Source organism: Phocoena phocoena, chromosome 2, assembly GCF_963924675.1.
Source record: "Phocoena phocoena chromosome 2, mPhoPho1.1, whole genome shotgun sequence".
In the NCBI taxonomy this organism is placed as follows: Eukaryota; Metazoa; Chordata; class Mammalia; order Artiodactyla; family Phocoenidae; genus Phocoena; species Phocoena phocoena.
In genome coordinates this window covers 14316016-14329491 of record NC_089220.1, presented here as the reverse complement: position 1 = coordinate 14329491, position 13476 = coordinate 14316016, and the positions used below count along the sequence as shown (strand labels likewise).

The 13476-nt window shown below is 43.3% G+C and overlaps 1 protein-coding gene across 2 annotated transcripts in view; it reads right to left on the bottom strand.

Annotated features, from left to right (window-relative positions):
• FOXN3 (forkhead box N3) overlaps positions 1-13476 on the bottom strand; it is a 296834-nt gene that overhangs the window by 11571 nt on the left and 271787 nt on the right. For both annotated transcript variants that reach the window (XM_065872029.1, XM_065872030.1), the window contains one exon: positions 8004-8109. In XM_065872029.1, the coding sequence (XP_065728101.1) occupies positions 8004-8109 (106 nt within the window). The remainder of the gene's footprint in view (positions 1-8003; positions 8110-13476) is intronic.

The following is a 13476-nucleotide window of genomic DNA, read 5'->3' as shown; positions in this document are numbered from 1 at the left end:
TCGTTGATGAAATTCAACAATCATTTATGATAAAGTATCACAGCAAGCCAAAAAGGGAATTTTTTTTGTTATGATAAAGTATATTTCCTAAAAAAACCTATAACGAACATTCTATCATTTGTTCATCAATAACATAGCTCCCTTTAAAATAAGACACAATATAAAGATGTCTATTACCATTACTTTTACTCAGAGGTCCTAACTGCAATAGGACAGGAAAAATAAAAGACATAAGAATTAGAAAAATCCACACCATTATTTATATAAGATATAATGTTATACATAGAAGAATCTACAGATAAATTATTAAAGTTACTAAGGTGGTTTATTTTATTTAGCAAGGTTGCTGGAAAAAAATCAGTATACAAATAATTAACTCCAGATGGATTATAGATTTAAATGAGTAGGAAAAACTTTTAAAATCTTTTAGAAAAAACCTATAGAAGACCATATGATATTGGAACAGGGACTTTATAAAGACACTAGATTTCATTACAAAATGATTACTAAGCATGAAAATTAAGAGCTTCTGTTCATCAAAAGACATTATTATGGACCGTGAAATGACCATCCACAAACTTAGAAAAGTTATTAGTAACATATATAGTCAATAAAGGATTAATATCCAGAATATACAAAGAACTCCTACAAAGATAAGAAAAAGAGAAACAACCTGATAGAAAAATGAATAAAAATGTTGAGCAGGCAATCCATCAAAGAGCACATTCAAGCAGCCAATTAAATATATGAAGAACTGTGCAATATCTTTAGTAAGAAGGGAAATGGAAATTAAAATGTGATGAGATACCGTCACATATTCACTAGATTGGTTGAAACTGCAAAGTATGACAATTCCGAATGTCTGTGAAGATGAAGAGGAACGGGAAGTACCATACTCTGCTGGTAGGAGTGTAAATGGACACAAGCACTTTAGAAAACAACCTGTCATCACCTGGTGAAGCTGAGCATGTTCATACCTTACAAACCAACAATTCCCACACCCGGACATGCATCTTAAATGAAACTGGAGCCACGTACGGGAATTTCCATAGCAGCTTTGCTTGTAACAGCAAAGAACTATAAACAATTCAAATGTCTTAAAAAGAATTGTGGTATAGCCATGGAGTGGAATATTATACAGCCATGAAAATCATCATCAGTTACAACTATATGCAGCAAACCAAATAAACTTAATAATGAATAAAAAGAGCAAGTTGGAAAGAAGACATAGTATCATTCTAGTTATATAAAACTCAAAACCAAGCAAAACTAAATACAGTATTTACAGATATCAAAAATACTTTTAGAAACCTAGGAATAGTAAATACAAAACTTGGGATTATGGTTATCTTTCAGATAATGGGTACAGGGGCCTCTGATGCTTGCTCCAGCTGGGTAGCCCTTGCCAGGAAGCATATGGGTTCAACAACTCCAGGACTTCTGTCTCAGTGGTCACCTCCAGGGCGGGGGCAGGAAGGAGCACCGTTTTCTCCCATGAGCTGCAAATCGTCCCCTTAAAAGACTGAGGTAAATGTGACTCCCTCTCTGTACTAGATCGCAGAACACAACAGGAATGATCCTAAAACTCTCCTCTATGAACCGTTTTGTATTTGGCGCAGTTCTGCATACCGGGAGAGCAGATGATTTTTAGATACAATAGGAAAAGCCGCCTGGACTTTCAAACCAACGCCATTGATTTGAAACACGAGGAGCAGCTCCAGAACGCTGATCAAATTTTACGCAGGGAACTTGCCGGTCATTGTTTAGATTTCTGGACCAGAAGAGACAGAAGTCAAGACAAAAAGCCGAGCCGGCAGCCGAGTAGGAACTCTTGTGCATCCTTTGCCCTCCTGGTACTGTTTTTTCCTTTTCCCTTTAACCGCTCCCTTTAGTAATATTTCCTCCTCTCCTTCCCACCACTAAGCATAACCTCGTACTGAGTTTTAGAATTGCCTTCAAAGACCATGGTTTCAGAAGATAAAATCTGACAGGTACTTGGTTTTTAAAAAACAAAACAAAATACAATACAAAAGAAAGAGATCAGTGGCAAACTTTCCCTCCAGTTGTATAACTGGTCCCCACCCTATCTTAAAACTGAAGGTTGCAGGATTCCTAAACTCCCGTGACAAACACCTTCTCCAAGGGAAAGACAAAGAGAATGACAAGGAGTAGATCTAAAGCTGATACACAGGTTTTCCCGGTGACTCTATATGGACAGGACCTTACATATTAATCTTTTGTATGTATAGAACCATTTATTTCTGACTTGCTTCCTGTTCCACGGGAAGGACAGTATTCACTTGAGGTTCTTAGAGATCCAAATAAAATTAAGCAGCCTTAGGTGGTGATCAAATGGAGCTTCCTTATAATTTTACAACATGCTATGGTTTAGACTACTGTCGCGACTCCTCAAAACCATGGCTTTGCCACAAATGTGCACTGTCCTCAAGGTGGCACAGAAGCCCAACCTAAAGCCTTTTCTGGGGGTTGGGACTGAGCTTCAGGTACCCAGAAAGGGGGCCTGGGGAGGTCTGTGGAGGGCAGGTTGGATGAATCCATAAGGCTCTCCCCATTACTCATTTCACTTTTTTTCCTTTTTAAAAGTTTGTGATAAAATACACAAACAAAAAACCTTACCATCTTAACCCTTTTGAAGCATACATTTCAGTGGCACTAAACACACTCATAACATTGTGTAGGCATCCCCACCATTCATCTCCAGAACCCTGCATCTCGTAAAATTGTAACTCTGTCCCCATTACACAATTTACCTCCCCATTCCCTCTCTCCATAGTTACTGGCAACTACCATTCTACGTTCTCTATGAATCAGACTACTCTAGGTACCTCATATAAGTGGAATCATACAGTATTCGTCTTTGTGAGTGTCTTATTTCACTCAACATAAATGTCCTCAAGGTTCACCCATATTGTAGCATGTATGAGAACTTCCTTCCATCTTAAGGCTGAATATTCTATTGTGTGTATATATATATATATACACCACATTTTGCTTGTTTGCTCATCTGCTGATGGACTCTTGAGTTGCTTACACGTTTTAGCTACTGTGTGAATAATGCTGCTATGAACATGGATGTACAAATACTTCTTTGAGAACCTGCTTTCAATTCTTTTGGGTGTATACCCAGGAGTGGAATTCAGGGATCATATGTTAGTTACTATTTTTAATTTTTGGAGGACTGCCATCCTGTTTTCCACAGTGGCTTCACCATTTTACAACCCTACCAACAGTGCTCAAGGGTTCCAATTTTTCCACACCCTTGGCAACACTTGTTATTTCCTGTTTTCTTGACAGTGCCATCCTAATGGGCGTTAAGTGGTATCTCACTGTAGTTTTGATTTGCATTTCCCTAATGATTAGTGATGTTGAGCATTTTTCTATGTGCTTATTGATTACTTGTGTATCTTCTTTGGACATAAGTCTGTTCAAGTCCTTTCCCATTTATGAATAGGGTTGTTTGTTTTCCTAATTATTTATTTATTGAACACCTGTATAATGTTTACTGTGCGCCAGGCATGTAACTGTGTGTTAATCCTAATAACTCATGAGGCAGGTGCTGGTTTTCTCGTGAGAAGCCCAGGTACACCTGGCCCAAGGTCACACAGCTGCAGGCCATGGACCCAGGAAACTTGGTTCCCAAGTTCATGCATGCAATTTCTGGGCTCTCTTGACATACGAAGGATGGCCCTTCCACCAGTTCTCTCTCAATCCTCTGGCAAGCCCTGGACATTTAATTTTTCTCTGCCACCTGAGAGGTCACTTGGGGTCAAAAGGCCTTAAGAGTCGAAAACAAGGTGGCTCAGACCCAGGAGAGTGCTATGGCCTGTACCTGGGAAGCAGCCCATAATTCTATGAATGTAAGAAGTCTTATGCTCCCATTTCCCAAGAGTTCCAGAAACAGTTCTTCTTGGACTAGAATTGTTTGCCCCATTCAGTGTATTCTCTGCAAGAAATTTCACTGGAGAAGCAGCAGAAGACACGGGCATAAAACTATGAGACGTGGGAGCAGTTATTTTGAGGAAAACGTGTCTTGAGCACTCTGCCCAAGCAAATTTAAAAATAAGCAGGTTTCCGATGTCGAAGGATGGGCCGATCCCTGAGGTTATTGAGTAAAAAGTCAACACTGTAAAGTCAATTATGCTATTGACAGATACTCTTACAAGGAGATTACACATCATAATTATATGCAAAGGAACCCAGCAAATACAAGCTGTGTAATGATCAGCTAATAAAAGTAACACTTCATCTATGTCAATAACAGTTTCAGAGTTAAGACAAACAAACATGGCCTTTGCCACTCAGTGGAGGAAAAAAAAATCCCTGAAAGACAAATATTTTCACTTAAGGAGAAGTTGCTTAGAATCACACAGAAAACCTGTCACACAAAGCAGGGTAGGAAGCAGGTCTTCAGGGGGTGCTAATGACTTTCTGGCCCTCCTGCCAGCCCCAGCTGAACTGATGGGGACAGCAACCCCTGTAAACATGTGAACACCCCCAGGGACCCTTGGTCACTGCCACGTGGTCTGGCGGACGACGTTTGCTGTTGTTCTATTCTCTGCTGGACTGTTTTCCCTATAACCTTAGTTGAATTTAGGTTCACCTGACAAATGGCCAAATTTAAAACAATTGCAATTGCAATGAATGTGAAAAAGCAAAACAAGATCCCCCCCTCCCCTCCAAACACTTCTTAATGGGTTTTACACAGTCTCCCGCAAATACCCACCTAGCTATGTTTATATTCGTTTTTCCTGAAAGTGTCGCACTGCCTCCTATTTGGGCCATAAAGAGGGCAAAGGTATTATAAGCAAGGGTCCCTGATCTTCCAGAGCCTGCGACATTCCTCTCCCTAACGTCTCTTAAACTGAGGTGGAAAGTGCAGAATTGGTATTTGGATAATGGACTGCTAATGCACAATGGTTTTCTTTATCTCTATTTATGCAAGTGGGAACTTGTCTAGTTTCTGCAAACTGCGGTTGTACATTTCACTGAAATGGTTCTGCTTAAACCTCCTGTGACGTCGAGGAAGGTCACTCTTCGACTATGAGTGCTTTTGTAGGGGGACAGACGTTATGAGCTATTGTCGCTCAGCCCCAACCCCAGACTACTGTACTGTTTCGTAAGCTGGGGCAGGCTGGGCTGGGGCAAGCCACATTTCTGCAGCACTCCTGGCTCTGCCTTCAAGAGACTGGGAAGGGGGTGGAGGAAGAGGGGACACACTCCTTCCTGTGTGCTTCCTGTTCCTGCGTCACCCCAGCAATGCCTCTTCCCCTCTGCAGCGCCAGTTCATTCCTATAGTAGCTGCTGAATCCAGTTTGTGATTCTTCCAATACTGGAGACCCAACTTCTTCACGTTCCCTGAGAGGTACGCGCCCCAGCAGGAGCTTTCTCCTCAGAGATACCTCTGGTCCTTCCACGGGTCCCTCCTCTGAGCTCAGAGATTCCAGCCCAGCTCAGTGGTACCTCCTAAGAGGTCTGGATCCCAGCCCCAGCCCCTCCTCTGAGGTCTGAGGTCCAGCTTTGAGAGGCAGTCATTCCAACCTCACCCGAGAGGATGTGGCTACTTCCTACAACTGTTTCCTCCGTGATACCCTGAGTTCTCTGTTACCCTTCCAGTTGCCTGGTTAATAACTTTCTACCTGGTTAATGGTTCTTTATTTTGAAGTCTCTCTATTCGAGTACCTAGTGAGGCTTCTGTCTCCCAACTGGATCTGACTGATGCATAGGTCTAGCCCTGAACCCGTCTGTGGCCTTTTACCGTGGAAGGAGCCTAGGTGAGGCACTGGCTGGACTGGATGAGTAGCGACTCTTTTTTACCAGAAAGAAGACATCATTGTTTTGCTGTAGTGCTATGTTATCTTCTAACCAGAACATAACCCGTTAAAAAAAATTATATTTTACATAATGCTTCTAGAGGCTAATCAGTAAATTTTTGCAATTATATATGCCATGAGGGTAATAATTAAAATTAGAAATTAAAATTAGGAGCAGCTCCTGCTGAAGGCCAGCCCGGTCTCAGGCCTCTCTTCGCTCTGCCTGGCTCTTCCCTTCTCTGAGGGAATGGCTGGAGCCACATGGAGAGCTTCGTTTGCTTTCAAAGGCACTGAAAAGATGCTGAAGACGACAAACTGGAAGTCTGTACCTAGCATCCGCTCAGAAAAGTAGATTGTTACTCCCCGTAAGAACAGTCTACGGTCCCAAAGTCTTCTCAACCAAAAAGGCAAACTAGGAGGTTAGGCAGAAACAATTTTAAGAAAGAACGGAAAACAGAATATCTCTCTCATAATGTGAGGCCAAGGCATGGATATATTGGCTTCATGGAAGAGGCTTACCAGTTATGAATTCAATTACTCATCTCAGGATATCTAAGAAAAATATGGGAGAAGTACAAGAAAAAGAACCTTCCCATACACTTTTGGAAAGTATCACCATGTCTGGTTAACAGAAATGATAAGTGGTTTTTATCATTCTATGACTATTCTAATTCCTACCAACTTTCCTCCTTAGCAGGTTCCAAATGCCAGCGCCTGCCCTGAAGATTAAGGACTTCCATCCTGGCAAAAGTAGTTGGTCTGCTGGGAGGATTAAAAGACACAAGTGAGTGGAGAATCTCCACATGGTTGATTCACATCAGGGAGCCTGACCTTACGTGTCCCTCAGGGCCCAGTTAACAGACTTCCTGGGATGGTTTCCTTTGGGACATGAAACACTATGAAAGCAAAATCGCCATTAGGTGTGAACTTGGCCCAAAAGTGCAGGAAAGAAGCTAGAAGGTGATGCTGTGAAGGGATGCAGCTCAGCATGGCAGACCTTTTCTAAACAAGTAGCTGTGCAACATGCAATGAGACATCAGGCAAGTGAGTGAGACCCAGCCCCTGTCCTCAGCAAGCAAACCACAGAGGACGGAGGGACACACACACACATAGGGTCACTCATCAAAGGGTCACAACCAAAGCATGGGCTTATGGGTTCCAAGAAAAGAGAAATTAATCTGATGTTGGCCCAGAGGCCTGTGCAGAAAAGCTTTGTGAAGGAATCATTTTTGTGATGGGCCATGAAGGATATGCTGCCTTGTATATGGAGTCTGAGGGGAATCGACAGAGAGGAAACTGTATGAATAAGATGGGCAAACACTGGATGTATGTGGAGAACAAATTTGGCTCAAGGAGATGGGAGGACCAGGGGGACATCAGGGTGATGTGGTGGGAGCCAAGGAGGATGCTTTTGCAGACAGCTGGAGAGGCACATTTTAGGAAATCAGTCTGGCGATGGTTGATGGATGGGCGAGGGTGGGCAGAGAAGCAGCAAGGAATAGGAGGAAGGCATTCAAACTGGTGCGTGCGAGGCTTCCAAGCTAGCGACAGACCCTACTCTGGGGCTGGCAGAGGAGGTGAGAAGGATGGAGGAAAGAAATTTCCCAAGGAAGAGTTCATGTGGTTTGGCAACTGACTGGATTCTCAGAAGCAGGGGACTGATGCCACCTGGTATTTATACATCACTTACCAAAGCACTTTTCACACATAATTTTTTGCATGTGAGTTTCATTGCAACCCTTCCCAGGACTAGAGGATATCGTGGATGAGGGAACTGAGGCCCAGAGAGGTCAGACATCCACCCAAAGTCAAAGGACTGGGAAGTGACAGGGCTAGGTCTAGAGGTCGACCAGCTAGCCTAGAATCTAATGACTAACTTGCCCACCATTTCCTTCTGTTCACCTTACCTCACCTTTTTAGAATAAAGCAACTTAGTTTCATCTGTCTTCATTTAATCTGCAAAGAGACCAGGATAATTTGATGGCTCAAGAAGGAGAAGTTGGCACTTGGATTGGGGTCCCTGGGAGCTACTTTAACTTTTTTGAACACCCGTACTATTTCTGTCTTTACTACTTGAGGCTGGTCTTCTCCATCCCCTCGAGTAGCCCCGTGGGACACACAATGTCCTTCCCACTCCTCAGGTGGGCTTTGCCCAGCAAGCTTCTCCCTTACCTCACGGCTGCTGTCATTCCAATGGGAGTGATTGGCAACGGCCGGACTCCGGGAAACAGGCCTCGGCTCAGAACCCGCGTTCCGTTTTGTATCACTCCTGGAGGAACTGAAAGAGCAAAAAGGGAAAAGACACCACACATGAATCCAACTGTGATGATTTCTGCTCTGAGTCAGAAATTTTGGATACACCAGAGAACGAGAGAGAGAGAGACAGAGAGAGAGAGAGAGAGAAGGGAGAAAGAGAGAAGGGAGAAAGAGATAGTCATAGGTACATAGAGCAAGCAGAGACAGAGAAACACACACAGACACACACACACACAGACACACACACACACACAGACACACACACACACACACACACACACACATGGAGATAGATACAGAAAAAAATACCATGAGAGCGAGACAGAAAGAGAGAAAGATACCACACCTCAAGAAAGGGATCTAGTCAGCCAAGTCAGACCAATAGCTTATTATTGATGCCTTGGTGGGAAAAAAAAAAAAAAAGATGAGTTTTAAAAAGTGGGCTTCAAATATTATTTTCTTGCATTTATTAAATATAATCTTTTATCTCTAGTCAGACCCTAAAAAGATCTTAAGAACCTGACACCACCTGACAGCAGATGACCAAACAAAAGCATTTCCTCATGCTTCGCTGTTCATGGTCAGAACTGGGAACATCTTTCTAAGCGTCCTTAATCCAACAAGGGAAAAAGACAGCCAAAAGAACAGCAGAGCTGGTTTTACAAACTACTCAGCACCTCAGCGCTCACAACATCATCTCATCATCCTCACAACCGTCTCTGTTGGGAGTGAAGGGTTGTCAGTGGCGTGGATCTGGCTCCTGCCTCAGAATCACACAGCCCGCTCCGGAGGGCCGCCTTCCTCGTTCCCAGAAGCTTCCTCTAAGCAAATCTCCTGAGAGCTCTCTCATCATCCCATGGTCTCCTATATACAATCATCCCTGGATTAATCCTAAGCCAACCTTTCACGCCAGTGACCATCAGATACTGCCCATGCTGCAAATAAACTCACGGCGGCCTTACATGAATCTGAGGATGTTCAGAAGAGGGGAACCATAGGAAATCCCTGATATTCGATCTTTTTTGACCTCCCAAACAGCAGTTTCTTCTGGTTCAAGCTAATATTCTTACTGCACCATCAACACTCCTCCATGTGTGTGTATACGGGGCCAGGCATGCATCCTGTGTGAGCACACTGACACAGGGCTTGTACACCCGGGTTTTAATCTTAGTTCTTCTGGTGGGACTTCACGCAAGCTCACGGAATCTCTGTGTCCCTCTTTGAACGGTGTTCTCTAAGACCCCTTCCGCTGCCAGCATCCGAAAGAGTCCCCAGAGCTCTGGCTGTGTTCATGCAGTCCCTGGCACAGTCTCATCCGGGGGCAAGGTGGACAAATTGTGCTTTCTCAAACAAACACCTTACCAAAAAGACTCTAGAAAATCATACCTTCAAAAATAAAAACCACTCTGCATATTACGTTTTAAAAACTGATATTATTTGTGTAGAATAACTACTTTTCCCAAAATACACAGCATATACTTTTTACTCCTATCATTTTCAGGTCTCTAAAAGCACATTTACTTAAATATTCTGAACCTTTAGTCAGGTCTTTCACGTAGGATGAATGTCCACTCTGGAATATGGGATTAAGTTATAGACCGATTCCTTGGGCATTCTGTAGCTCCTGCTAATATTTTTTTGCCCTTTCTCATCCAGGTTTGTGTAAGGCCCTAGTTACTAGGTTTTATAAAAGGTGGGATGGGAGACAAAATTGAAACCAGTGCCTGAAGTCAGTACTACTACTGCAGTCAGGGTTCCAGAATCCCCTGTCTCTTCCCATATTTAATTATGAAGGTAGTCTGAACTAGATCAGGAATTCCTACCCATCCCATACTATCAGCCTGATTTCAGATCATCTGAGGCAGGGGACTCACCAGGTATCTTAAAAGCATGAAACCTGTTATGATGTGATATTGCAGCTAATTATCATAGTTTGCCCAGCTGATGAGTTTTCTAGAGCTCTAGAAGAGTGTCTAGAATTTATATTTACCTGAATTATTCCTATAAAGCTACAAGACAGTGTGGTATTGGTGTAAGTGCAGAAATATAGATCAATGGAACAAAATAGAGTCCAGAAACAGACTCATGTGTGTGGTCAACTGATTTTTTTGACAAAAAATATGCAGACAACACAATGGGGGAAAAGAGAGAACAATCAGAGATCCATTTGGAAAAAAATGAACCTCGGTCCTAACCTCATACCGTTAGAAAAATTAATTAGAAATGGATCATAGACCTAAACGTAAGCACTAAAACTATGCAACTTCTAGAAGAAAATACCAATAGCTTCTGTGGACAGACATATGTAAAAACCAGTAGAACTATGCAGTTTGTAGACAGATGCTTCAGGTTGCTTGAAAAGAGAGGTGTTTTTGGTTTGTCTCTGTTTGGGGGATCGTGGGAAAGGGTTTTTCAATTATTTTGCTGTAGGGTACTCTCCTCAAAATGGTCAGATGACCACAGGTTCAGTTTAATTCTGATAATACTATTTAATATACCAGTCACTAGGGATCTCATCTAGAACAGCAAGCAAATCTCATAGAATGGTACCCTCCCAAAAAAACTTAAATATTTAAAATTTATACCATGGTTATAATTCTCACCAGTAAAAATTATTACAGTCCCATATACAGATTGTATCAATTAATGGATTAAACTACCAACTACCTGCCAATGTATGAGACGAAGGGGACACAGGGTCCCCACAGTGAAGTGGGACAGACAGAAAACTGAAGAGGCAATGAAAATATACTATGGCGAGTGCTAGGGCAGGGGGCCTACAGGCATGAAAGATGGAGACACCGAACCCCCCAAAAAAGCTATCTGGGAAGCCTTCCTGTAGGAAGTGCCATCGAAGTTGGGATTCAAAGGCGCAAACCAGGCCTAGAAGTGATAAAAATCACAATGTGCACATGAACTAAAAAGTAATTTTGATAAAGCACATAATCCTAGCAGGAATGAGATGCCTTTGGACTTCATCCCATGGATATTGGGAAAACCATTAAAGGGTTTTGAGCAAGGAAGTGGTCTGCAGCATAGTGGCTGAGAGCCAGACTCTGGTGTTTCCCATTCGTGTCCTTTACTGCCTGTGTCCCCTGACAAGCTACTTAAGTAAGAAGGAGACAAATGGTATTTATCAGAGTATTTAGAGATTCAACTGAATTAATACAGGCATTGCTATTTTGAAAATACACGTCAGTCATCAATCCCCTCATCATCAACATGCTCAACATTCCCAGAGCAATCCTGGGGTGGCCTGTGCTGTCTCCAGTCCAGGTAAGATGAAAGCCCATAAGAATGGGTAAAGACAAAACCAGACCGTATTGGAAGACCTTGACCATCTTTCTGGTCACAGACTTAGCCGGAAGAGCAACCACTGCTCTCACGGTGCTTCCGTTCTCCTTGAACAAATCATGTCAGAGTCACCATTTTGGCAAAAACACCGGAACCACCTAAAATCCTGGACAAAGACTAGGGAGCCCTGGAAAGTGAAGAGGGCGGATGAGAGTCATGGAGCATGCATTGCCCTGGCCTCTAGTACGGCCACAGAATCACCTGCCAGTCAAAGGAGAAATGCAGCCCCACTTTTTCTTTTGCCCAGAGTCCTCTGCCCAAGTGCCTAGAACCTCTAAGCACCAGGGGCGCACCTGGCATGAAAGGAAACAGAGAAAGGAAGCCAGCCCTCACTGAGCACCTACTGGAGACTGGGTTCTTTTGACCCTCTTGTCTCATTTAAGCTTCAGGGAAGAAGCCTCCTGCATGGTTACAAGTCATGGGGCCACATGGCCTCCACTCAAAGTCTTGCCCCACCGCTAGCTCTGTGGCTTTGGGCAAGTGCCTTACCCTTTCTGTGCCTCAGTTTCCTCACCTGTAAAGTAGGCATAAACATACCTCAGAGGATCACTGTGAAGATTAAACAAGACAAAGTACACAAATTGCTACCTCAGTGGCTGGCCCATTATATAAGCTCTTCATCACCGTCATCACCATGTTCATCCTTCCACCATCCCATCTCACCGCAACGGCACCTTCTTACTAATTATCTCTGAGGCACAGGACCTAACGGGGTCAGGACATGGGGGAATTCTTTCAGCCTATTATGCTTTTTGTAGCTCTCCCTAACTCTGCACTCACCCCTGAAAACATCTTCCTGGTTAATGAGCTGTATTCGCTTCAAAGACAGTCTCACGGACGGAGCTGTCCCTCAGCATTAAACGGTTTTCCCTGAGCTATTTTCTGAACCTCGCAAGACTTCTGGTGTGCAGACTAGGCTCTTCTTCTGAATCCTGGAGCTCGTTCTCAAATGAGCTGCCACTGAACGCCGCCTCGGCCAAAGCCGGCGTTTCTCAGTCCTCAGCACTGGCAGTGCGCCTCACGTGCGTCGGGCGGGTGTGCCCCTCTCTGCTCACAGGCTGCCAGGAGCCCGGCTGTGACACTTAACTGTCCTCCCATCTTTTCTCCTTTCTGTCTCCATCCCCAAGTGTCAAGAATGTGGCTTCTGAAAGATGAATCACAGCCAGTCTAAAATGTCTGAGAAAGGTATTCTGAGGTCCCTATTGCATGGCTTTTTTTGACTCTGGGATCTGGAGGAACCCGAGTCCACCACTCCTCAGTCCTTCTCCTATCAGCAGGTCGACTTCCTTTCATTTCCTTTGCATTTCCCTCAACGTATTTCAAAGCACGTAAACCCCAGTGCACCCCACCCGATGTGCTGAAATTATACCTAGGCTCCAGCTAGAGAAGAGATGTCATAAGAAACTGGACATTCAAAATCAACCTTAAACTCAGATTTGTGGCTCTCACTAAATCAACTATACTCCAACAAAAATTAAAAAAAAAAAAAAAAAAAGCATAGGCCTCCAGCATCATCATTTTCTGTTAGATCAGTTAAATATTTGGTTCTTCACAGGGAACTCTGCCCAATACTCTGTAATAACCTAAATGGGAAAAGAATTAGAAAAAGAATAGACACATGTATATGTATAACTGAACCACTTTGCTGTACACCTGAAACCAGCACAACATTGTTAATCAACCTACTCCAATATAAAATAAAAAGTTTTAAAAATGGCTTTTATAGGAGAGAAGACATACATCTGAGACTCTCAAATCCTGGGATGAGGTGCTAAGGAGATCGGCACCGGGGCTCCCAGCTGATCGACCACTTTACCTTAAGTTATACAGTGACCCTAAACTTTCTTACTTTTAACCAGCAAGAAAGCAACACACACACACACACACACACACACACACACACACACACACACACAGTCCAATCAAGCAGCACCGCTCACTGTGATCTAAATGTGATCGTCTCCAGAACCTAAAAAAAAAAAGTTGAAGGCACAAGAGAAACCTTCCTGCAGCTCCGCCCCCCTCAGCTCCGCCC